Raw genomic sequence first — 24,290 nt, forward strand, 5'->3', positions numbered from 1 at the left:
TGTCTTGTAACATAAAAAGCTTTTAAATGAGCTAATGCAGGTAACAACTCTTAGCTTGTTGGTAAAGTTAGGAACCTAACCTTGTAAAATCCTGTGTAAAACAGAGAGAGAGAGAGAGAGAGAGAGAGAGAAAGAGAGAGAAAGACTGAAATATCAAAAGTAATTAACAAAAAAATCACTATCATCCAATTCTATCTGGTTTTTTACTCTTCGCCAAATAGAATGTCCAGAAATAACTTCCCTTGCGTACTTCCTCTCAGGCCCTTAACTAAAATATACTGGACTAATATTAAATACAGAAATCGTTAACTCCAAGGCTGGTAGACAAACAACCACCCAGAGAGACACTACTGCCCTGCCAAATGCACATGAAATGGAATCGTGTAATTGTTTTATACAATGGTAGGATTGCTGGTATCTTATTCTCTCATAAACACGCTAGGAAACAGGAAACATGCAGGAAAACAGGTACATCTTCTTTCTTCTACTTACACTAAGGTTACACTACATATACACGTCCATGTATATGTATACACATCCATTTAAATTTTCTTTTATTTTCATAATAGTTCTTGCTCTTATTTATTTCCTTTCATCTCCATGGGGAAATACAAGGAATCTTTCCTCTGTAAGCCATGCATGTTGTAAGAGGTAATTAAAATGCTGGGAGCAATGGGTTAGTAACATCTAACCCCGAAGTTGGGATATTTGAATGTGTGTGGATGTAGTGCAGATGATAAAAAGATTGTAAATGTTATGAATGAAAAGAAGTGGATGTCCAGCATTAAACGAAACAAAGTTGAAGGGGGTAAGGGAGATTCAGTGGGAAGAAATGAATGGGATTAAGTCAGGAGTATTTGAGAGAGTTAGAACAAAGAAAGGGGTAGCAATATTGTTGAAGGATCAAAAAAAAAAAAAAAACGCTGTCGTTAAGACACAGTCGCTCCTCACCTCAAGAAGTGTTCCTTCGATCCCCGTCGGGGAACCTATAATCATCGTACCAGCGCCTGCCTTACTCCTTCATGATGCTTGCAAACCGTTTAAGGATCAAACCCAACAGTGGAGTAATAAATGACTCAACTAAACTTGCCCTTGCTGCCGCTGAAGACTTTCCTACAGGTTAAATTTACAGCCATCCACTCGACGAAAGACTCATTATCGTCGTCTGTACTGACGATTATGAAGCCTCAAAGCTGATGGCCGACACCTCTATGAAAACCCTCAGAGACCGACAGAGTACCTTTTTTGCTGGCGAAACGTTCCGTTTTCGTCAAACGGCTGGACAAACTCGTCACTTCTTTATCGACTGAGGATCTCAAGACCTCTATCGAGGAACAAAATACCTGGGCGTCGATTGAACATATCACCAAAATCCCCAACGCCTCTACAATGATCAAGTTAACCTTCAACATCGAGATGGCTACTAGAGCACTGTCTGACGGCCTAGCTATCTCCTACTATCATATCCATCCAAGTCACATAGAACCCGAACGTTTCGCCCACATCTCGCCATGCTGGACCTGCTACTCCTATCACCACTCAACGCCTGACTGTCCTCTGAAAGGGAAGAAGTACTGCACAAACTGCGGTAAAGACGGCCATGACTTCAAGGAATGTTCTACTACCACTACCTCTCCTACCTGCCTCAACTGCAAGGGTACTCGCCACACCCTTGCAGCAAAATGCCCTCTACGTAAAGAAGTCCTGTCTAGGAAAATCATTGAAGAAACCAAGAACAACAACTCTAAATCGCCAACATACGCCGCCATTGCAAAAATTCAATCAGATACCACGGAACTCCTTCAAGCTACACAACAATCATCTCCACCCAGCCAGTCCCTCTCTGCTCTTCCTGACGCTGCTCCATCCAAGGTGCTATACTGTATAATGTATGCACACCTCACTAATGCTGCAAACCCTGGCTCATTCAACACAACAATCAATGAACTGTTTCGCCTTAACAACATGCCAAACTTCAACTTTCCAGACTCGCCACCATCACAAGACCTCCTCAAGCTAATTCCAGACATTGTTAACTTCACCTCAATCCCTGGTCCTACTCGGATCTCTGACCAAGACTCTCTACTCCAGAACCAACACCACCGTCTACTGCCACCTTTCACCATCCACCACCAGCCCAACAAACCACAACCGGCCAACACTCCCTGCCTCCTCTCAACACAGTCACAGAAGACGAAATAGAACCAGAACATTATGAACAATCCTCTGACAACGACGAAGTAGTAGTCGAAGAAGTAACCGAAGAAGAAACCACAGGCAACCGTTACCTAAGCCAAGCCTTTAATGGGTCTCTAACCTTCTACACCACCCCCAACCTCCCAACCGAAATGAGCGCAGCTGATATGCTCCACTTAATGAAAGAAGGAGCTGTTAAGTACACCTGCAACAAACCTCACCAAATTCCTTTTGAAAACGCACTATCTTACCTGGTGACGAATCTGAACTGCTCCAACCTCAGAATGCAACTATTCCACATGTCCAAGAGACACTTCAAAAGACTCAAGAGTGGCTCCATCACCAGCGAAGTGTAGCCAAACACACAACACACTTCCGCAACACACAACGTGTGCCTCCCGACACCTGACGTCCAAACCAGCTCTTTACCTCAGCCTGAAGCATATCAGCCAGCGAGCACTGTCTGCAGTCTGCTCTCTCCTCTATGTCCTCAACATGCCCTCTCTAAACTGCCTCGCAGTGCCACACAGCTGGGTTTAGCCCTGGCTCTTTCATCTACAACTCAAGACCTTCCTCTCACCGACTATTCTTCGTTTGTCCACACTTCCCCACTCACCCACCGGAGTCCCAACAGAAGAGCCTGATATGCGTGTTCTCAATGTCTGTCCCACGATTGACTTAGCTGCTGGGTTAAGCCCTGGCTCTATTTCTACAACTAAGAACACTCCTCTCCAGCACTATTTTTCGTCTGTCCCGTCTTCCCCGCTCATCCCATTTGGGATCTTACCTGAACTTTCGTTCGTTCGTTCGTTGAAGGATCAGTTATGGCAGGAGAAGACGGAATGTATATCTATAAATTCAAGGATTATGTGGATTAAAATAAGGATCGGATGCAAAAAGTGGGTTATAATAAATGATTATGCACCAGGAGAAGAGAGGAGTGTAAAGGGGAGAGAGAGAGAGAGAGAGAGAGAGAGAGAGAGATTGATTTTGGGAGATGTTGAGTGTTTAAGGAGTTCTGAACCAAGTGAGAGAGTAATTGTGATAGGGAACCTGAATGTCAGCTTGGGAAAAATCGTTATAGAGGTCGTGGTAGGAAAGTTTGGGGTTCCAGGGGTAAATGATAATGGAGGAACTTTGACTGAACTTTGTATAGAAAGAGGTAAGGAAATATATATATACGTATTTAAAAAAAAAAAAAAATATATGTAGGATATAGGGATTAATGACAAGAGTTTGCTGGACCATGTATTGGTGAATAAAAGGTTGATTGGCAGACTTCAGGATGTGCTTGTTGATAGAGGGGTAACATATCTATCATTTTTATGATGTAGCTATGGAAAGAATAATATAAACGATAGGAGGGGACAGTTAAGGTAAGATATAAGCACTTATTGGTAGGAAGATGGGCTGATGATAGTATAAGCAATGAGGTTCAAGAAGTATGGGGCAGATTTAAGAATGCAGTGTTAGAGTATTCAGCAAAAGTTTGTGAATATAGGAGGGTGGGTGCAGGAGGGAAGAGGAGCGATTGGTGGAATAAGGTAAAGAGAGTAGTAAGAGAGAAAAAGTTAGCAAATGAGAGGTTTTAGAAAAGTAGAAGTAATATAAGAGGAGAGTAGTATATGGAAAGAGAAGTAGAGGTTAAGAGAGTAGTGAAGGAATGCAAATGAGAGAGTGGGTGAGGTGCTGTCAACAAATTTATCTAATAATAAGAAAAAGTTTTGGAGTAAGAATAATAAGCTGTGAAAATCTAGGGAACTAATGTACTTGACAGCTCAATTTAGAAGAGGAGAGGTATTAGATGGAGAGTTGGAGGAATCAAAAGCTGCGATCTCGTGCATTGGCCAGCGAAGAACTTCCTTTAGAAGGAAGAGCCAGATGTGAGTGTGTGGGAGATGCGTGAGGCTGTGGGTAGAATGAAAATGGGTAAAGTAGCTGTGACTGATGGATGAGGACATAAATGCTAAGTTCCGGTGGGGATATAGTTTTGGAATTGTTGTCGCTTTTATATAATAAATGTATGAAAGAGAGGAAGGAACCTAGATACTGGCAGAGATCATGCATAGTTTCTTTGTATAGAGGTAAAGTGAACAAAAGAGAGTGTAAGAATTATAGGGGAATAAGACTGTTGAGTATATCTGGTAAAGTTTATGGAAAGAGTTATTACTGAATTTAGAGTAAAACGGAAAGCAGGATCACACATGAATAAGGAAGCTCTAGGGAATGTGTGAAGCAAAAGTTTACGGTTAACGATGTGAATGAACAGTATTTAAATAAATGTGAAGACGTTTTCGTTGCATTTAAAGATTTGGAAAAGGTATATGATAGGGTGGATAGAGGAGAATGCGGTAGATGTTGCAAGTGTATGTAACAGGTGGTAGGTTACAGAAAAAAGGTAAGAGTGTACAAAGATAGAGAGGCTCAGGTTAGGGTATGTAGGAGAAAGAGAGAGATTGTTTCCAAGTAAAAGTAGGCTTTAGGCAGGAATGTGTGATGTCACCATGGTTGTTCAATATATTTATAGATAGGGATGTAAAAGAAGTGAATAGGAGTTGTCACAGTTGCTTTTTGCTCATGACACTGTGCTTTCGGGAGATTCTAAAGACAAGTTGAAGAGGTTGGTGGATGCATTAGGAAGTGTATATAAAAGAATTAAATTAAGAGTCAACAAAGGAAACAAAACAAGTTGTATTGAATCATTTACCAAACAGTGGCTGGCCTAGATTCGATCCCACGAGAGGAGGATGAAATTAGCCCAGAGCTTACCACTGCCACGAATGTCCTCGGACTATGTACAACACTTAGCTCTGCTGGGTTCATGGTTCTTCGTAGGATCGATGTTTGAGTGGTTAGGGAGACACGTACATTGTCCTGTCTCAGAAGGCGAAACAATATGACGTGGGATCGAATCTCGGCTAGCCACAGTGTGGTGAGTGAGTGATTCAATACCACTTGTTTCATGGTTTCACTACTAATATATATATATATATATAGATATATATATATATATATATATATATATATATATATATATATATATATATATTATACAAACACTGATCTCTGGCTGAAGGAGACTCGAACCTATGAACCTTGGAACAAAGTGCGCAGTGCTATACCAATCTCACCACACTGGACAATACCTTGGCGTGCAGCTTGCGCTACATGTTGATCCAAGGCAGCCAGCTTTCAGGGAGAAGGCTTACAGCTTTTCATCTCATCTCCTGCATGCATCAGCCTTACTAGAGATTTTAACAATGCAAGGAATTCGCAAGAGCAGGCGAAATATACACAAACACTGATCTCTGGCTGTAGGAGACTCGAACCAACGAACTTTGGAACAAGATACACAGTGCTATACAAATCTCACCAAACTGGATGGGGATTAGATGAAAAACTGTAAGCCTTCTCCCTGAAAACAGGTTGCCTTGGATCAACACATAGCGCAAGTTGCACGCCAAGGTATTGTCCAGTGTGGTGAGATTGGTATAGCACTGCGTACCTTGTTCCAAGGTTCATAGGTTCGAGTCTCCTTCAGCCAGAGATCAGTGTTTATGTATATTTCGCCTGCTCTTGTGAATTCCTTATATATATATATATATATATATATATATATATATATATATATATATATATATATATATATATATTATTTATTTATTTATTTTTTTTGAACAAGTCGGCCGTCTCCCACCGAGGCAGGGTGACCCAAAAAGAAAGAAAATCCCCAAAAAGAAAATACTTTCATCATCATTCAACACTTTCACCTCACTCACACATAATCACTGTGTTTTGCAGAGGTGCTCAGAATACAACAGTTTAGAAGCATATACATATAAAGATACACAACATATCCCTCCAAACTGCCAATGTTCTAAACCCCTCCTTTAAAGTGCAGGCATTGTACTTCCCATTTCCAGGACTCAAGTCCGGCTATATAAAAATAACTGACTCAAATCCAGCCCCTTTCACTTGTGTATTTATCCAACCTAAATTTGAAACTACCCAAGCCATAGCTTTTAGAACATTGGAAAGGAGGAACACTGCAATAAGCCTGTTGGCCCATATTAGGCCAGTCCTTCACAAATCCAACCCACTAATAGAACAAATGCTACCCAAGCAATAAGCTCAGGTGCAAGTCCGACTCAAATCCAACCCCTTTCATTTGTGTATTTATCCAACCTAAATTTGAAACTACCCAATGTTTTAGCTTCGATCACCCTACTAGGCAGACCGTTCCACTCATCAACTACCCCTATTACCAATGTTCATTTATACATTTTATTAGTGCCCTAGAGTCCTTATGGAGGGGGATTCCCCTTCCAAATAACCTCTCTTCCCTCTCTCCTCCTCCCTGTCTTCCATTCATCAACAACAGCCTTCAATAAAGGTAACTGTCATGTTGAATGTTCATTCTTTTGTGCATGTAAATCTATCTTTTAGGTAAAAAAAAAAATTGTTGATACTTCTGGGTGTCTGGAACGAATTAATTGGATTTACATTATTTCTTATGGGGAAAATTGATTCGAAAATCGTCCATTTCGATAATAGTCCCACTTCCAGGAACGGATTATGGACGATTATTGAGGGACCACTGTATATAATATATATATATATATATATATATATATATATATATATATACAATGGGGTCCACCTCTGGTGTAAATTGTGGGACCCATAGCCTCGGAGAAGTGGATAAAAAGGCTTCAAGGAAGAATATTTGGATTTCTTCCTGAAGCCGTTTGAATATTCCACTTCCCCTACCACCCAGGTACCCCATCTTTTAATATATTTTTTTTTACCAATAGGAATATTTGATTACATAATATGGTACAGAAGATTTAAGAGATACATTGTTGATATAAAGGTGGCATATACGGTACATGTTGTTACGTGTGTATCACCGATTATAAGGTGAAAATCTCCTCCAGCTCCTCAGAGCTGGGGCGTGTGCCCAAAATACAGCAGGCATTACCCCTTTAAACAGCCGCACTGAGCCGCTGGAACAGAAAACTAGCTGCCCTGGGTTCCCTAGTTACCCTGATGAGTCTTTTTCCCAGCTTCTTAAGGAATTTAGATGCAATCTTTCCCCATGAGCCAAGGGTCTCTGAGCCTATGGGAACAAACATATAATGATGGGCAAGTTCTCCATATTTTCTAGACTTTTGGGACTCCCTGAAGCTGGCAGCTGCCCCTCCTTCCTCCCTGGTGTATTGGAGATAGGTATCAGCCAAGGTAGATGCACATGTATAGTCCCACACCACCTGCTTCCCATCTGTCCAGGCTTGAAGGGTGATACCATCTGGACGCTTCTGGCTGCCATCAGATCTGCATAGTTGGGGTGGCTCCCTTACTGCTGGGCATCCAGCTGTTGTGAGGCTCTTCTTGATAATGTTATTAACCTCCTCATGTCTTGCAATCTTTCCCTCGGATTTACGGCACACAAGACCATGGAACCCGAATTGGTCTGCTGCTTCACTGCCACAAATACACCTGTGTTCGGCGAGAATAGGGGCGGCAAGTCGAAGAGCAACACCGATGCGGATGGTCTGTGGGTCGAGCCGTGTGCCAAGGCTGGAGTTGGGAACAGCCAACAGAAAGTCCCCAGCATGAGGGGCTCTCACTGCCAGGAGGCAGGCTCTCTCTCTCTCTCTCTCTCTCTCTCTCTCTCTCTCTATATATATATATATATATATATATATATATATATATATATATATATATATATATATATATATATATATATATCGTACCGAATGGGTGAAACTGGTCAATTAGCGGAAACTCATTTAAAATTAAGTCCTTCCTAAAATTTTCATTTCTATTAATGTAAAAATTTATAATTTTGTACCAAAAGAACCTTAGGAAACTTACCCTTATTATAATAAGCGCAATTTAATTTAGCCTAACCCAACTAAATATATTTTAAAAAAACTTTACAATTTAATAATAAACAAATTCAATGAAATATATATTTTTTTCGTTAGATTCAGAATGAATTTTGCGAAATTATTGCATACACAAATTTTCGCTTGCATATTCGGCAAGAAGACCGTTGATATATATATATATATATATATATATATATATATATATATATATATATATATATTAATGATAATAATTATGATATTAGCAAATGATAGTTGAAAATAATGAAAGGAATGGCATTAAGAATAGCCTGGTTATTATGAGAAAGAAAGCCTGAATAGAATTCACACAGGTATATTAACTGACACCGAGAGTATTTCATGAATATTCTGGAACGTTCTGCAACACCGGTTGACAAATAAAGGATATTTTCCCTCTATTTCATTAGTTAGAAGGTTGTAAATGTAGGTATGTAATGATCCACCGTTGTAATGCAACGTTTTTACGTCACATGACCTGTTCATGGCGGTTAGAAGCCTAGAGCTGATTATTAACTATCTTCTAGCAGTTTTCCTGATGCTGTATGCAAACTGAGGCTTACTACACTCGACCCTGTATGTGGTGAGGTGTTGGGGGGGCCAGTGTGTGGTTGGAATCCCACTTGCCTCTCTCAGAGGCTGACTGGTGCCTCCACACTACCATACGCTGAAAACTTACCCTACTTCTTCTGTTGTTGTCTTTGCAACATTGCACAGCTCCTGATGACACACTGATAAGTGTGAAAGTTCTTGAACTAAAGATTTCCACCTCCTGTGGCTTGTCTTGCATTAAGATCGCCTGTCTGCGGCTGTTTTGCATATATATTTTTTTATATTTTTTTAACACATCGGCAGATTCCCACCAAGGCAGGGTGGCCCGAAAAAGAAAAACTTTCATCATCATTCACTCCATCACTGTCTTGCCAGAGGGGTGCTTTACACTACAGTTATAAAAGTGCAACATTAACACTCTACCTTCAGAGTGTAGACACTGTACTCCCCATCTCCAGGACTCAAGTCCGGCCTGCCGGTTTCCCTGAATCTCTTCATAAATGTTACTTTGCTCACACTCCAACAGCATGTCAAGGATTAAAAACCATTTGTCTCCATTCACTCCTAACAAATATGCTAACGCAATCTTGCTAGGGGCTTGGACTTCTAGCAAGAGTGCGTGAGCACACAAAATGTCCTTTAGCCCCTTCCTAGGCCGACCCCTACCCAGCTTCCCTCAATAACAGATTTATACACTCTCGAAGTCATTCTGTTTTGTTCTATTCTCTCTACTTGCCCGAACCACCTCAACAACCCCTCCTCAGCCCTCTGGATAATAGTTTTGGCAATCCCACACGTTCTCCTAATTTCCAAACTACGAATTCTCTGCATTATATTCACATTTCCCTCAGACATGACGTCTCCACTGCCTCCAGTCTTCTCCTCGTTGCAACATTCATCAACCATGCTTCACACCCATATAAGAGCGTTGGCACAACTATACTCTCATACATTCCCCTTTTTGCTTCCACGGGTGCACCACTCACCCTTTTTCCCTCATCAATTCTATGATTCACCTCATCCTTCATAGACCCATCTGCTGACACGTCCACTCCTAAATATCTGAATACTTTCACCTCCTCCATACTCTCTCCCTCCAATCTGCTATCCATTCTTTCGTCACCTAATATTTTTATCCTCATAACCTTACTCTTTCCAATATTCACTTTTAATTTTCTTCTTTTACATACGCTACCAAATTCATCCACCAACCTCTGCAACTTCTCTTCAGAATCTCCCAAAAGCACCGTGTCATCAGCAAAAGCAACTGTGACAACTCCCACTTTTTGTTTGATTCTTCATCTATATCTTTATCTTATACATATATATATATATATATATATATATATATATATATATATATATATATATATATATATATATATATATATATATATAGCGAGGAATCGAACCCTTGTAGTGGGTAGGACATGATGTGACACTGAGTCATTTTTCTGGTGACATCACTGCTAACTTAACCACTCAGCTTAAGTGAAATTAATCGTATTGTTTCTCAGAATCTATAATTAGGATAAATACACCGCCTCCTCAGAAAAAGGAATCTGGAGCGTTAGCCTTCACACCTGTTTCCTGAAAATCATATTTTACAAGAGAGTTAGAATTCCCCGAGTTCCTTATATATCTACTTCAAGCCGATGCGAGAGTCTGGGGAGCACGAGTCCTCCAGACCCACCTATTGACAAGGTGGGTGTAGGGATGCCTGGGCCACCCACACCCAATTGTGACAAGGCAGGTGATAGGAAGAAAACCTACGAAGTAATCACAAATGCTCGTAACGTGAGGAAATTTTCAGTCCTTCTCTTACCTGGGAAGAATTACGTCCGGGCAGCGCTGGGTTATTCTGACAAATGAAAAAATGGATACCAAAGCTAGGCTTTCTTCCCCATTATAAATACAGACTTAGACAGAAACGTGATAAGTTATTATTCACCCTACCTGCTGGCTGAAGAGTGAAGGCACAAGGATCCTTCTGTTGACCCACGATGTTGGAGGCCCAGCAGAACACAGTACCGTAGTCCCTCGCAGAATACGCCACGTAGCGAAGTCGTGACACCGAACCTGCTACCGTGTACTAGAAAAAAGGTAACAGTGTATAAGTACCAAACTTACAGCTGTGTATCACAAGAAAGGTGAAGGTATCTTAATTCCAAACGAGCAGCTGTGTACTAAAATGAAAAATAAAATTTCATTAGTTCCGAATTCTTACCTCTGTACTCGAAGACGCGAACTGGGGTATTAGTTTAAACATTTTTTTAATCTCACCACTTAAACACTGAATTGGAGTTTGCTCTCCAGACCATACAAACAACCCGTGTTCCAGGTTTACGTAACAAGAGTGATGTTTCGAGCTTTTTAAGGGATTTCCATGTTAAATAAATTGTTTTTTTAGGATAAAGCCTGTCGACTGCACGTAGGTTAATAAGGTTGCACTATATATGTACATTGATTTCAACAATACATTAAACACCAAAAATATGTACTACAGTAAACTCCAAATTTGTTTTTAGTGATATATAGAATAAACACTTTTCATCCTATATGCAAAGAGAGAAACATATCTATTTGTAAATAATGATAGATACAAACCTCACGGTGTACATACACACTGATATGCGAACGCCGCTGTGAATGTATATTGTTTACAAACCTCACTGTTTGTATTCACTGACGCATTCACACCTCAAGGTGTACATTAACTGTTATATATATATATATATATATATATATATATATATATATATATATATATATATATATATATATATATATATATATATATGCGCTCTCCAATGCTTTAGGAAAGGACAAAGCTCGTCTCCTGGCAGTGAAGGCACCACACTCAGGAGATTTCTTGTTAGCTGTTCCCAATTCCTCCCTGGGCACCCGTCTTAACCCACAGGCCATTTGGATTGGTGTTGCTCTTCGCCTAGCCGCCCCCATCCTCACCGAACATAGGTGTATTTGCGGCAGGGCGACAGCTGATCAATTCGGACTTCATGGTCTCGTGTGTCACACAGCAGAAGGGAAGTATGCCAGACATGAGGAGGGCAATGACATCATAATAAGAAGCCTCGCCACAGCCCGTTGCCCAGCTCAACGGGAACCCCAAGTACAGAGGTCTGATGGAAGTGAAAAGCGTCCTGATGGAGCCACTATGCTTCCTTGGAAGGATGGAAAGATTGCCTGGGACTACACATGTGCTGCCACATTGGCAGACACCTACTTGCCATACTCCGTAGTGGAAGGGGGTGGAGCTGCCAGCCACAGGGAGACCCAGAAGATCCGAAAATATGAAGACCTTCCTCCTTGCTATAACTTCATTCCAATAGGGTCGGAGACCCTTGGAGCATGGGGCAAGTGTGCTCTAAAGTTCCTCAAAGAGCTGGGTGAAAAGCTCATCATAGAAACCAAGGACCACAGGGCGACCAGCTTCCTCTTTCAGAGACTCAGTGTTGCGATCCAGAGAGGAAATGCCTGCAGCATTCTGGGCACGCGGCCCACCGCCGGGGAGCTGGGCGAAGTATTCGAGATGTAGCTCTGAGTTACCTATGTTGTTTTACTTTATGTTGTATTTTTGTGAATGTTTGGCCAATGTATTTCGTCTTTAAATCAAACACACTATATATATATATATATATATATATATATATATATATATATATATATATATATATATATATATATATATATATTTTATTATCACACTGGCCGATTCCCACCAAGGCAGGGTGGCCCGAAAAAGAAAAACTTTCACCATCATTCACTCCATCACTGTCTTGCCAGAAGGGTGCTTTACACTACAGTTTTTAAACTGCAACATTAACACCCCTCCTTCAGAGTGCAGGCACTGTACTTCCCATCTCCAGGACTCAAGTCCGGCCTGCCGGTTTCCCTGAACCCCTTCATAAATGTTACTTTGCTCACACTCCAACAGCACGTCAAGTATTAAAAACCATTTGTCTCCATTCACTCCTATCAAACACGCTCATGCATACCTGTTGGAAGTCCAAGCCCCTCGCGCACAAAACCTCCTTTACCCCCTCTCTCCAACCTTTCCTAGGCCGACCCCTACCCCGCCTTCCTTCCACTACAGACTGATACACTCTTGAAGTCATTCTGTTTCGCTCCATTCTCTCTACATGTCCGAACCACCTCAACAACCCTTCCTCAGCCCTCTGGACAACAGTTTTGGTAATCCCGCACCTCCTCCTAACTTCCAAACTACGAATTCTCTGCATTATATTCACACAACACATTGCCCTCAGACATGACATCTCCACTGCCTCCAGCCTTCTCCTCGCTGCAACATTCATCACCCATGCTTCACACCCATATAAGAGCGTTGGTAAAACTATACTCTCATACATTCCCCTCTTTGCCTCCAAGGACAAAGTTCTTTGTCTCCACAGACTCCTAAGTGCACCACTCACGCTTTTTCCCTCATCAATTCTATGATTCACCTCATCTTTCATAGACCCATCCGTTGACACGTCCACTCCCAAATATCTGAATACATTCACCTCCTCCATACTCTCTCCCTCCAATCTGATATTCAATCTTTCATCACCTAATCTTTTTGTTATCCTCATAACCTTACTCTTTCCTGTATTCACCTTTAATTTTCTTCTTTTGCACACCCTACCAAATTCATCCATCAATCTCTGCAACTTCTCTTCAGAATCTCCCAAGAGCACAGTGTCATCAGCAAAAAGCAGCTGTGACAACTCCCACTTTGTGAGTGATTCTTTATCTTTTAACTTCACGCCTCTTGTCAAGACCCTCGCATTTACTTCTCTTACAACCCCATCTATAAATATATTAAACAACCACGATGACATCACACATCCTTGTCTAAGGCCTACTTTTACTGGGAAATAATTTCCCTCTTTCCTACATACTCTAACTTGAGCCTCACTATCCTCGTAAAAACTCTTCACTGCTTTCAGTAACCTACCTCCTACACCATACACTTGCAACATCTGCCACATTGCCCCCTTATCCACCCTGTCATACGCCTTTTCCAAATCCATAAATGCCACAAAGACCTCTTTAGCCTTATCTAAATACTGTTCACTTATATGTTTCACTGTAAACACCTGGTCCACACACCCCCTACCTTTCCTAAAGCCTCCTTGTTCATCTGCTATCCTATTCTCCGTCTTACTCTTAATTCTTTCAATAACAACTCTTCCATACACTTTACCAGGTATACTCAGCAGACTTATCCCCCTATAATTTTTGCACTCTCTTTTATCCCCTTTGCCTTTATACAAAGGAACTATGCATGCTCTCTGCCAATCCCTAGGTACCTTACCCTCTTCCATACATTTATTAAATAATTGCACCAACCACTCCAAAACTATATCCCCACCTGCTTTTAACATTTCTATCTTTATGCCATCAATCCCGGCTGCCTTACCCCCTTTCATTTTACCTACTGCCTCACGAACTTCCCCCACACTCACAACTGGCTCTTCCTCACTCCTACAAGATGTTATTCCTCCTTGCCCTATACACGAAATCACAGCTTCCCTATCTTCATCAACATTTAACAATTCCTCAAAATATTCCCTCCATCTTCCCAATACCTCTAACTCTCCATTTAATAACTCTCCTATTTTTAACTGACAAATCCATTTGTTCTCTAGGCTTTCTTAACTTGTTAATCTCACTCCAAAACTTTTTCTTATTTTCAACAAAATTTGTTGATAACATCTCACCCACTCTCTCATTTGCTCTCTTTTTACATTGCTTCACCACTCTCTTAACCTCTCTCTTTTTCTCCATATACTCTTCCCTCCTTGCATCACTTCTACTTTGTAAAAACTTCTCATATGCTAACTTTTTCTCCCTTACTACTCTCTTTACATCATCATTCCACCAATCGCTCCTCTTCCCTCCCGCACCCACTTTCCTGTAACCACAAACTTCTGCTGAACACTCTAACACTACATTTTTAAACCTACCCCATACCTCTTCGACCCCATTGCCTATGCTCTCATTAGCCCATCTATCCTCCAATAGCTGTTTATATCTTACCCTAACTGCCTCCTCTTTTAGTTTATAAACCTTCACCTCTCTCTTCCCTGATGCTATTCTCCTTGTATCCCATCTACCTTTTACTCTCAGTGTAGCTACAACTAGAAAGTGATCTGATATATCTGTGGCCCCTCTATAAACATGTACATCCTGAAGTCTACTCAACAGTCTTTTATCTACCAATACATAATCCAACAAACTACTGTCATTTCGCCCTACATCATATCTTGTATACTTATTTATCCTCTTTTTCTTAAAATATGTATTACCTATAACTAAACCCCTTTCTATACAAAGTTCAATCAAAGGGCTCCCATTATTATTTACACCTGGCACCCCAAACTTACCTACCACACCCTCTCTAAAAGTTTCTCCTACTTTAGCATTCAGGTCCCCTACCACAATTACTCTCTCACTTGGTTCAAAGGCTCCTATACATTCACTTAACATCTCCCAAAATCTCTCTCTCTCCTCTGCATTCCTCTCTTCTCCAGGTGCATACACGCTTATTATGACCCACTTCTCGCATCCAACCTTTACTTTAATCCACATAATTCTTGAATTTACACATTCATATTCTCTTTTCTCCTTCCATAACTGATCATTTAACATTACTGCTACCCCTTCCTTTGCTCTAACTCTCTCAGATACTCCAGATTTAATCCCATTTATTTCCCCCCACTGAAACTCTCCTACCCCCTTCAGCTTTGTTTCGCTTAGGGCCAGGACATCCAACTTCTTTTCATTCATAACATCAGCAATCATCTGTTTCTTGTCATCCGCACTACATCCACGCACATTTAAGCATCCCAGTTTTATAAAGTTTTTCTTCTTCTCTTTTTTAGTAAGTGTCTACAGGAGAAGGGGTTACTAGCCCATTGCTCCCGGCATTTTAGTCGCCTCATACGACACGCATGGCTTACGGAGGAAAGATTCTTTTCCACTTCCCCATGGACAATAGAAGAAATAAAGAAGAACAAGAGCTATTTAGAAAAAGGAGAAAAACCTATATGTATGTATATATATATATGCATGTGCGTGTCTGTGAAGTGTGACCAAAGTGTAAGTAGGAGTAGCAAGATATCCCTGTTATCTAGCGTGTTTATGAGACAGAAAAAGAAACCAGCAATCCTACCATCATGCAAAACAGTTACAGGTTTCTGTTTCACAGTCATCTGGCAGGACGGTAGTACTTCCCTGGGTGGTTGCTGTCTACCAACCTACTACCTACCAACCTACTACCTACTACCTATATATATATATATATATATATATATATATATATATATATATATATATATATATATATATATATATATATATATATATATATATAATGTCGTGCCGAACAGGCAGAACGTGCGATCTTGGCTTAAATAGCAACGCTCATCTTGCCATATAGGACAAGTGAAAATTTGTGTATGCAATAATTTCGTCAAAATCATTCTGAACCTAACGAAAAAAATATATTTCATTGTGTTTGCTTAGTACAAAATTATTGTAAACGTATTTAAGATATATTTAGTTGGGTTAGACTAAAATAAATTGCTCTTGTTATAATAAGGTTAGGTAAGTTTTCTAAGATTCTTTTGGTGCAAAATTAAAAAAAATTATATTAACATTAATGAAAAAAATATATCTTAAAACGTACAAGAGATAATTTTCGAAAAGACTTAATTTTAAATGAGTTCTTGCTAACTGACCAGTTTTACATATTCGGCACGACATATAATATATATACATATATATATATATACATCGATATATAAAAACATATCTATATATATATATATATATATATATATATATATATATATATAGATATATATATATATATATAATATATATACAGTGGTCCCTCGATTATCGACGGTAATCCGTTCCTGGAAGCCGGTCGATTATCGAAATGGTCGATTTACGAATCAATTTTCCCCATAAGAAATAATGTAAATTCAATTAATCCGTTCCTGACACCCAGAAGTATTAAAACAAAAAAAATTTAACATGAAATATTCATGTAGTACATAAACAATACAATGGGAAATGATGAATGAAACATTAACAGCATAACACTTACCTTTATTGGAGATTCTTTTTAGTGTATGGGAGACTGGAGGAGGAGGAGAGAGTGGATTGTTTATAGTTTGGAAGGGGAATCCCCTTCCAGCAACACCTCAGGTACCATTTGCTTTTCTGGGGTTGCTTCTTTTCTCTGTTTCTTAATGCCACTAGGACCAGCTTGAGAGTCACTGGAGTCCTGTCTCGCAAAATAACTGTGCAGAGAGCTCTGTTTCTGGCGTCTCTTTAAAACTTCCCTAAAATGGGCCAAGACTCTGTCACTGTACAAGTTGCCGATATGGCTTGCAACATCCTTCTCTGGGTGATGTTTCTCCATAAATCTTTCCATCTTACCCCACATAGTAAAAATCTCCTTAATTTCTGAAGAAGGCACCTTCTTCCATCTCTCTTCCTCCTCCTCTGCAGCAAGATTCTGAGCTGCGATCTGTTGCTCTTCCTGCTGAAGCTCTTGCAGCTCCTCAGTGGTTAGCTCTTCGTTGTGGTCCTCCACCAACTCTTCCACATCCTCCAAACTCACATCCAACCCCATGGAACTCCCCAGTGCCACAATAGAGTTCAAAACTGACATAGGCTCATCAGGGTCTGCCCCAAACCCTTCCAAATCCCTCTTGTCGACACAATCTGGCCACAATTTTCTCCAAGCAGAGTTCAAAGTCCTGGTAGACACTCCCTCCCAAGCCTTACCTATAAGGCTTACACAATGGAAAATACTGAAATGTTCTTTCCAAAAATCTCGTAGGGTCAAGTGAGTGTCTGAGGTCACATTGAAGCACCTTTCAAACATTGCTTTGGTGTACAGTTTTTTAAAGTTTGCAATGACCTGCTGGTCCATGGGTTGGAGGAGAGGAGTGGTATTCGGGGGCAAGAACTTTACTGAGATGAACCCAAACTCCTTCAGAATTAGGTCATCCAAGTTTGGTGGATGAGCAGGTGCATTGTCCATTACTAGCAGGCACTTGAGATCCAATTTCTTCTCCAGGAGGTAATTCTTCACACTAGGGCCAAACACTTCGTTGAACCACTCTACAAAAATTTCCCTCGTGACCCATGCCTTATTATTAGATTTCCAAAACACACACAATTTACTCTTCATAACATTATTTTTCTTAAATGCTCTGGGATTTTCAGAATGGTACACTAGTAACGGCTTCACTTTGAAATCCCCACTAGCATTAGCACAGAACATTAGCGTCAGCCTGTCTTTCATAGGCTTGTGTCTTGGCATTGACTTTTCCTCTTGTGTAATGAAGGTCCTCTTTGGCATTTTCTTCCAAAAGAGGCCTGTTTCGTCACAATTGAACACTTGTTCAGGTTTCAGTCCTTCAGCCTCTATGTACTCCTGGAATTCATGCACATATTTTTCAGCCGCCTTGTGGTCCGAACTGGCAGCCTCACCATGCCTTACCACACTGTGTATGCCAGTACGCTTCTTAAATCTCTCAAACCAGCCTTTGCTGGCCTTAAAATCACTCACTTCACCACTATTTGCAGGCAATTTATTTACCAAATCTTCATGCAACTGCCTAGCCTTTTCACAAATAATTGAGGTCATAAGACTGTCTCCTGCTAATTGTTTCTCATTTATCCACACCAATAATAACTTCTCAACCTCTTCCAGTACTGGTGATTTCATTTTTGTCAGCATATTTACCCCCTTTGCAACAACAGCATCCTTGATTTCCTTTCTCATGGCTATGATGGAAGATATGGTTGAATGATTTTTGTTATACATCCTGGCCAGTTCGCCCACACGTACGCCACTATCATATTGTTCAATGATGTTTTTCTTAAATTCAATGGTATTTCTCACCTTCTTTACCAAAGGTTTGGCACTAGGAGCTTTCTTTGGAGCCATGGTAGCTTATTTAGCACTTAAATAACTTGCAAGCACTAAAATAAATGAAATATGAAATATTTCACTGGAGCACGTGAGAGGACCGCCGCTAACTGGTAAACAATGGCACACTGGCTGGGAAGGAAGGCTGAGGCGGGTTGAGGCCCGCTTACCTCGTGCATACGCGTCTGGGACGACGGGTCGAGATGGGTCGATAAACGAATTTCGGTCAATTTCCGAGTCAATATTTTGTCGAAAAAACCGGTTGATTTCCGAAATGGTCGACTTTCAGGCCGGTCGATTATTGAGGGACCACTGTATATATATATATATATATATATATATATATATATATATATATATATATATATATATATACTCACCTCTCGATGTATATTCCCTCACAGATAAACACCTTGTCATATAAACACTGAAAGGTGCAAAGGTGCAATATATTCGCAAGAAAAGCAAATTTATGAATACCTACACAATTTAACAATTTGCAAGTGATTAATTTGAAAGATACCCAGATGTTGCACATCTGGGTATCTTTATCATCTGGGTATTGTATATCATTCGTGTGCAACACTTGCAAGATGGTATAGAAACAGTTTGCAATATATAACTAGATTATTTTCCCTGAATGGCGGCTGTATGGTGACGTGATGCTGGTGAAGGAACTTAACTTATCGTCCTCTTGGATCAAATCTCAATGATATTCAATCCACAAACGTTATATGGTCCCTACATATAAAATAAAACAATTGTGAATTGCGTCAATATCCGTACTCACTAAATGTAGAACAGGCTATGTGGTGACGCACTGACTGTATGCATAACATGATAGATAGTGACTCACTGTATGCAGGACGGGTTATACATTAACGCACTTAATATATTTAAAGCGGGCTAGTGATGCACTATATGCATGAGAGGTTATACTGTGATTCATTCACTATGTGCAGGTTGAGTTATATAGTCACACACACTATATGCAACATAAATCTACTACATGACCAGGACAAACAAGTAACCGAATTCACCAACACTATGAACAACTGTTTGTTGCTACCAACAACATCTAAACCTACAAGAATCTCCGAGACTAGGATCTCTTTAATAGACCACATCTGGACTAACACCATATCCCCTTTAAAATCAGGCATAATCACACACAACACCACAGACCACTACCCAACCTTTCTCATAACCAATCTAGGTAAATTGCCCCAAGACATTACTTAAGTTACCTTCAGACTACATACCGAGACAGCTGTAAATAACTTTGTAGCAGCTATGAATAACATCGACTGGCAAAATGAGCTCGAAATATATACAGATATGAATGAATGTATAAATAATTTTCTAAAAAAAAAACCATTACCTCTATAACAAACATTGCCCTAAAAACTAAACAGATCACAACTACGAGATTGAAAAGTCCCTGGCTAACACCAAGCATCCTTAAATCCGTTAACACAAAGCACCAATATGAAAAACAGTATAGAATGGGTCAAATAACTAGAGACCAGTCTCAACGTTACTCGTCAGCTCTTACCAGCCTGATAAGAAGGTCTAAAAAATTGTGTTATGAAAACAGATTACAAAACATCAAAGAAATGAAACCGACCTGGAAAACTCTACCTGAAATTCTTGGAACTAAAAAGATATCTAAAATCAAAACAATCAAATTAACAAAATCAGATGAACCCTTACTCACACCAACTTAAAGAGCGAACAGACTCAATGTTTTCTTCTCCACCATAGGAAAGGACCTAGCGAGCAAAATCCCAAACTAAAACACCTGTCCGTCAGACCACCCCACGAGCACCTACCCGAACACACTATTCCTCGCTCCAACCAACCCAACAGAAGTCTCGCACATCAACACCCTTAAAAACAAGGCAGGAGACATAAACAACTTGCCAACTTATATGTACAAAAAAGCTTCTCAAGTATTGTTACCAATTATTGCAACACTCTTTAAGAAATCCATTGAATCCTCCACCTTCCCAACAATTCTCAAAACAGCGAGGATCACTCTGATCCACAAAGGAGGTGACCAAGCTGACTTGAATAACTATAGACCAATATCTAACTTACCACTCCTCTCTAAAATCTTTGAAAAATTAATTAATAGACGGATCTCTTCCTACCTTATCTCACATAACATACTGAACCCCTGTCAGTTTGGATTCAGGAATAATAAAAGCACAAATGATGCTATCATACACATGCTAGAACTAATGCATACCGCTCTCGAAAAGAAAGAAGTCCTGCTGGGAGTTTTTATTGATTTACGTCGCTGTATAATCCTCCGGTTTTAGCGCTTCCCCCTTGATTATAATAATAATATTGATTTACGTAAAGCTTTTGATACAGTCGACCATGAACTGTTGTACACTAAATTAACACACTGTGGTATAAGAGGCCACTCCCTCAACTACCTAAAGTCATACCCATATTATTTGCAGATGACACTACATACGTCTTCTCTCACTCAAATCCAAATTAACACTGGCAATGACGAATTGCAGAAAATATCTGCCTGGATGATGACTAATAAACTTACTCTGAATACTGACAAAACCTTCTTCATTCAGTATGGAAGCAAAGCTGCAAATGTTCCACTTAACACTACGCTAAACGGATCACCCGTCACCAGACTCGCGGAGGGAAAATTCCTCGGAATCCACCTTGACAGTAGCCTCAAGTTCCAGACACATATACAACAAATCACAAAGAAAATCTCTAAGACTGTAGGCATACTATCAAAGACACGATACTATGTTCCACAATCAACTCTCCTGGCACTGTATCATTCACTCATCTACCTTTATCTCACATATGGAATTTGTGCATGGGGATCAGCAACATTAAATCACCTAAGACCACTAATAACCCAGCAAAAGGCAGCAGTCAGAATGATAACAAATTCCCACTCCCGACAGCATACTCCACCAATATTCGAAAGTCTAAATTTGCTCACCATTAAGAACATCCATACTTATTCATGTGCCTACTACATACATAGAACAACACCTGCAAACATAAGGCCTCCACTCAAACTTCTCCTCACCAACCTTAACAGGACCCACGACCATAACACAAGACACAGATCTCTTTTTGATGTACCTGTGTCCATATCACACTGTGTAAAAACTCTATGCACATAAAGGGCCCCAAAATTTGGAATTCATTACCAGAAAATACTAAAGTAACCCGGTCTGAAAATCAATTTAAGACTCTTCTCAAAAGTCACTTAATCACCCGAGACTAAATAATCACTACTCAATAATTAACACTGCAAATAAATCTACCAATTACCTAAATCTTAAAACATCAAGACTAGACGACCAATTTCATATATTAACAAATTACCACATATAAGTACACATACCTACCAAAAGCAGTACAGTGGACCCCCGGTTAACGATATTTTTTCACTCCAGAAGTATGTTCAGGTGCCAGTACTGACCGAATTTGTTCCCATAAGGAATATTGTGAAGTAGATTAGTCCATTTCAGACCCCCAAACATACACGTACAAACGCACTTACATAAATACACTTACATAATTGGTCGCATTCGGAGGTGATCGTTATGCGGGGGTCCACTGTATTGCCCTTCATCAAATTGCAGCGTTCTCATACTGCAAACTACTGGAAACTACTCTTCAATCATGTTTCATAAAAAGCATTTTTGAATATATGAATATATCCCTTGGTTTTTATGAATTAGATTCACTGATAATTAAGATAATTACTGTACAACTATTATAAATTTCTTTAGTGTAAAGTAATCAGTAAACCATTAAATTAAGTCGACTCATAATGCCTAGGCATAATAGAGGCTATCTTTGCATTGCAACCCATTATTGTAAAAACTATTATCTTAATGTACTAATTACAAATAAATAAATAAATTTGAAAATTGAATTTGAATGGAATATTTGCTTTGTATAGAACAAATATGGTGGAGATCCCAGGGTAGATGGATTTTTAGCAGCCAAGAAGCGAAATTATTATCATGGGTATGTGACACCCACGTACCACAGTCCCGCCATTATGTAATGTTTGGTACTAAAATCTACTGTATCAAGTGTTATAGGCGTCTGGTACAAAATACTCCGGTATGAAGTGTTTTAAGATATAAAGTTTAACACTGCTCTTTCATGTGCTCTAGTATACGATGTTCTGCAACATAAGCTATTTATCAATTTCTTCTCAACGATGTGTTGCTTTAAATACCACTTTATCAAGTTTCCTAATGCTGTTTTATTAATGGTTTTAATAAACAATTACTGGCACTATAAACTATAGGTAAAAGTCACCTGTGCACTGATCATAGTATTTATTACAGAAAATGTTTCGCCACTTGAGGCATCTTAAATAGTGAAGCCTCGCGTGACGAAATGATTCCGTAATATATATGTTGATCAGTGAATACACAAACGTCGTCGTAAGCTTCTCTCTTTTATGTGCGGGTTATTTGTGTATCGTTCCAGTCACGGTATTATGCCTTTTTGTTATTTATTGATCAGTGAACATGTGTCGTTGCTCTACAGCATCTGGGTGTCATAGTACCACAGCTACATGTATCTGCTGCAGGTATTTTGCCTGTCTGGTTTGTGGGCTACTTGACATTCATGGCCCTGTGTAGGCACGATTCTCTAAACCTGAATGGATCACTCATCACATGGAGCGATTGAGGCTCGATCCTCTCTCCACTAAACTCGTGAATGTCATTCATCACAAGTAGCGACTGAGGCTCGATCCTCTCTCTGTAGAAGCTTGTAACTCAGTCCAGTAATCATTCGAGAGTTCAATACAAGGACGGGTGGTAGCTCGACACAGAATTCAGTAAACCCTTGAGGTTATTCAGTACAAAGAGAACTGAAGGCTCGGTCATCCGTCAGATAATCCTGTTTAGGTCAATTAGTAAACGGTGTTGGTCTCGTTCCTCCGTCCTCCAGACCCGAGTAGGTCATTTTACCACAATAGCTGGAAACATAAACACATATGCAGTTTAATGTGATCCTTTATTGACAACGTTTCGCCCACACTGGGTTTTTTCAAGTCACAAACAGATCTACCTGGGGTGGAAGGTACTGGAGTATATATAGTCAGACTATAAATACTCCCGTACCTTCCACCCCAGGTAGATCTGTTCGTGACTTGAAAAAGCCCACTATGTGGGCGAAACGTTGTCAATAAAGGATCACATTAAACTGCATATGTGTTTGTTTCCATTGTGTCGGTATTTTATACCATTTATTTTTACAACAATAGCTGGTTGAAAGTGGAGTCTTGCTTCAGTCATCATGGCCCACTCAGTGATCAGCCAGTTGTTGGTAGTTATCTAAGCAATTATTATACTGCCTAGGTTATCATGGTTACCTAAGATTTAAATGAAAAGAAATGTTGAACCTGTGTATTTATTTCTCGTTAATTAGTTAGGTTTCAAGATTAACGATTTCGCGAGTGCCATTAAGGCTGTCCACCTGTAAATCACCAGTCAGTGACTACTTAGTCCCTAAAAGAAAAGAAATTAAATTGAATATTATGTTTATACACCGATACGCACCTGTTGGTGGCCCGGTGGCCTGGTGGCTAAAGCTCCCGCTTCACACACGGAGGGCCCGGGTTCGATTCC

General features: G+C 39.9%; 1 protein-coding gene across 1 annotated transcript in view; it reads right to left on the reverse strand.

Annotated features, from left to right (window-relative positions):
• LOC128700569 (nephrin-like) overlaps positions 1 to 24,290 on the reverse strand; it is a 694,403-nt gene that overhangs the window by 162,558 nt on the left and 507,555 nt on the right. Inside the window, exon 11 of the mRNA XM_053793851.2 lies at positions 10,620 to 10,755. Within this exon, the coding sequence (XP_053649826.2) occupies positions 10,620 to 10,755 (136 nt within the window). The remainder of the gene's footprint in view (positions 1 to 10,619; positions 10,756 to 24,290) is intronic.

The sequence above is a fragment of the Cherax quadricarinatus genome, chromosome 65 (genome assembly GCF_038502225.1).
Source record: "Cherax quadricarinatus isolate ZL_2023a chromosome 65, ASM3850222v1, whole genome shotgun sequence".
In the NCBI taxonomy this organism is placed as follows: domain Eukaryota; kingdom Metazoa; phylum Arthropoda; class Malacostraca; order Decapoda; family Parastacidae; genus Cherax; species Cherax quadricarinatus.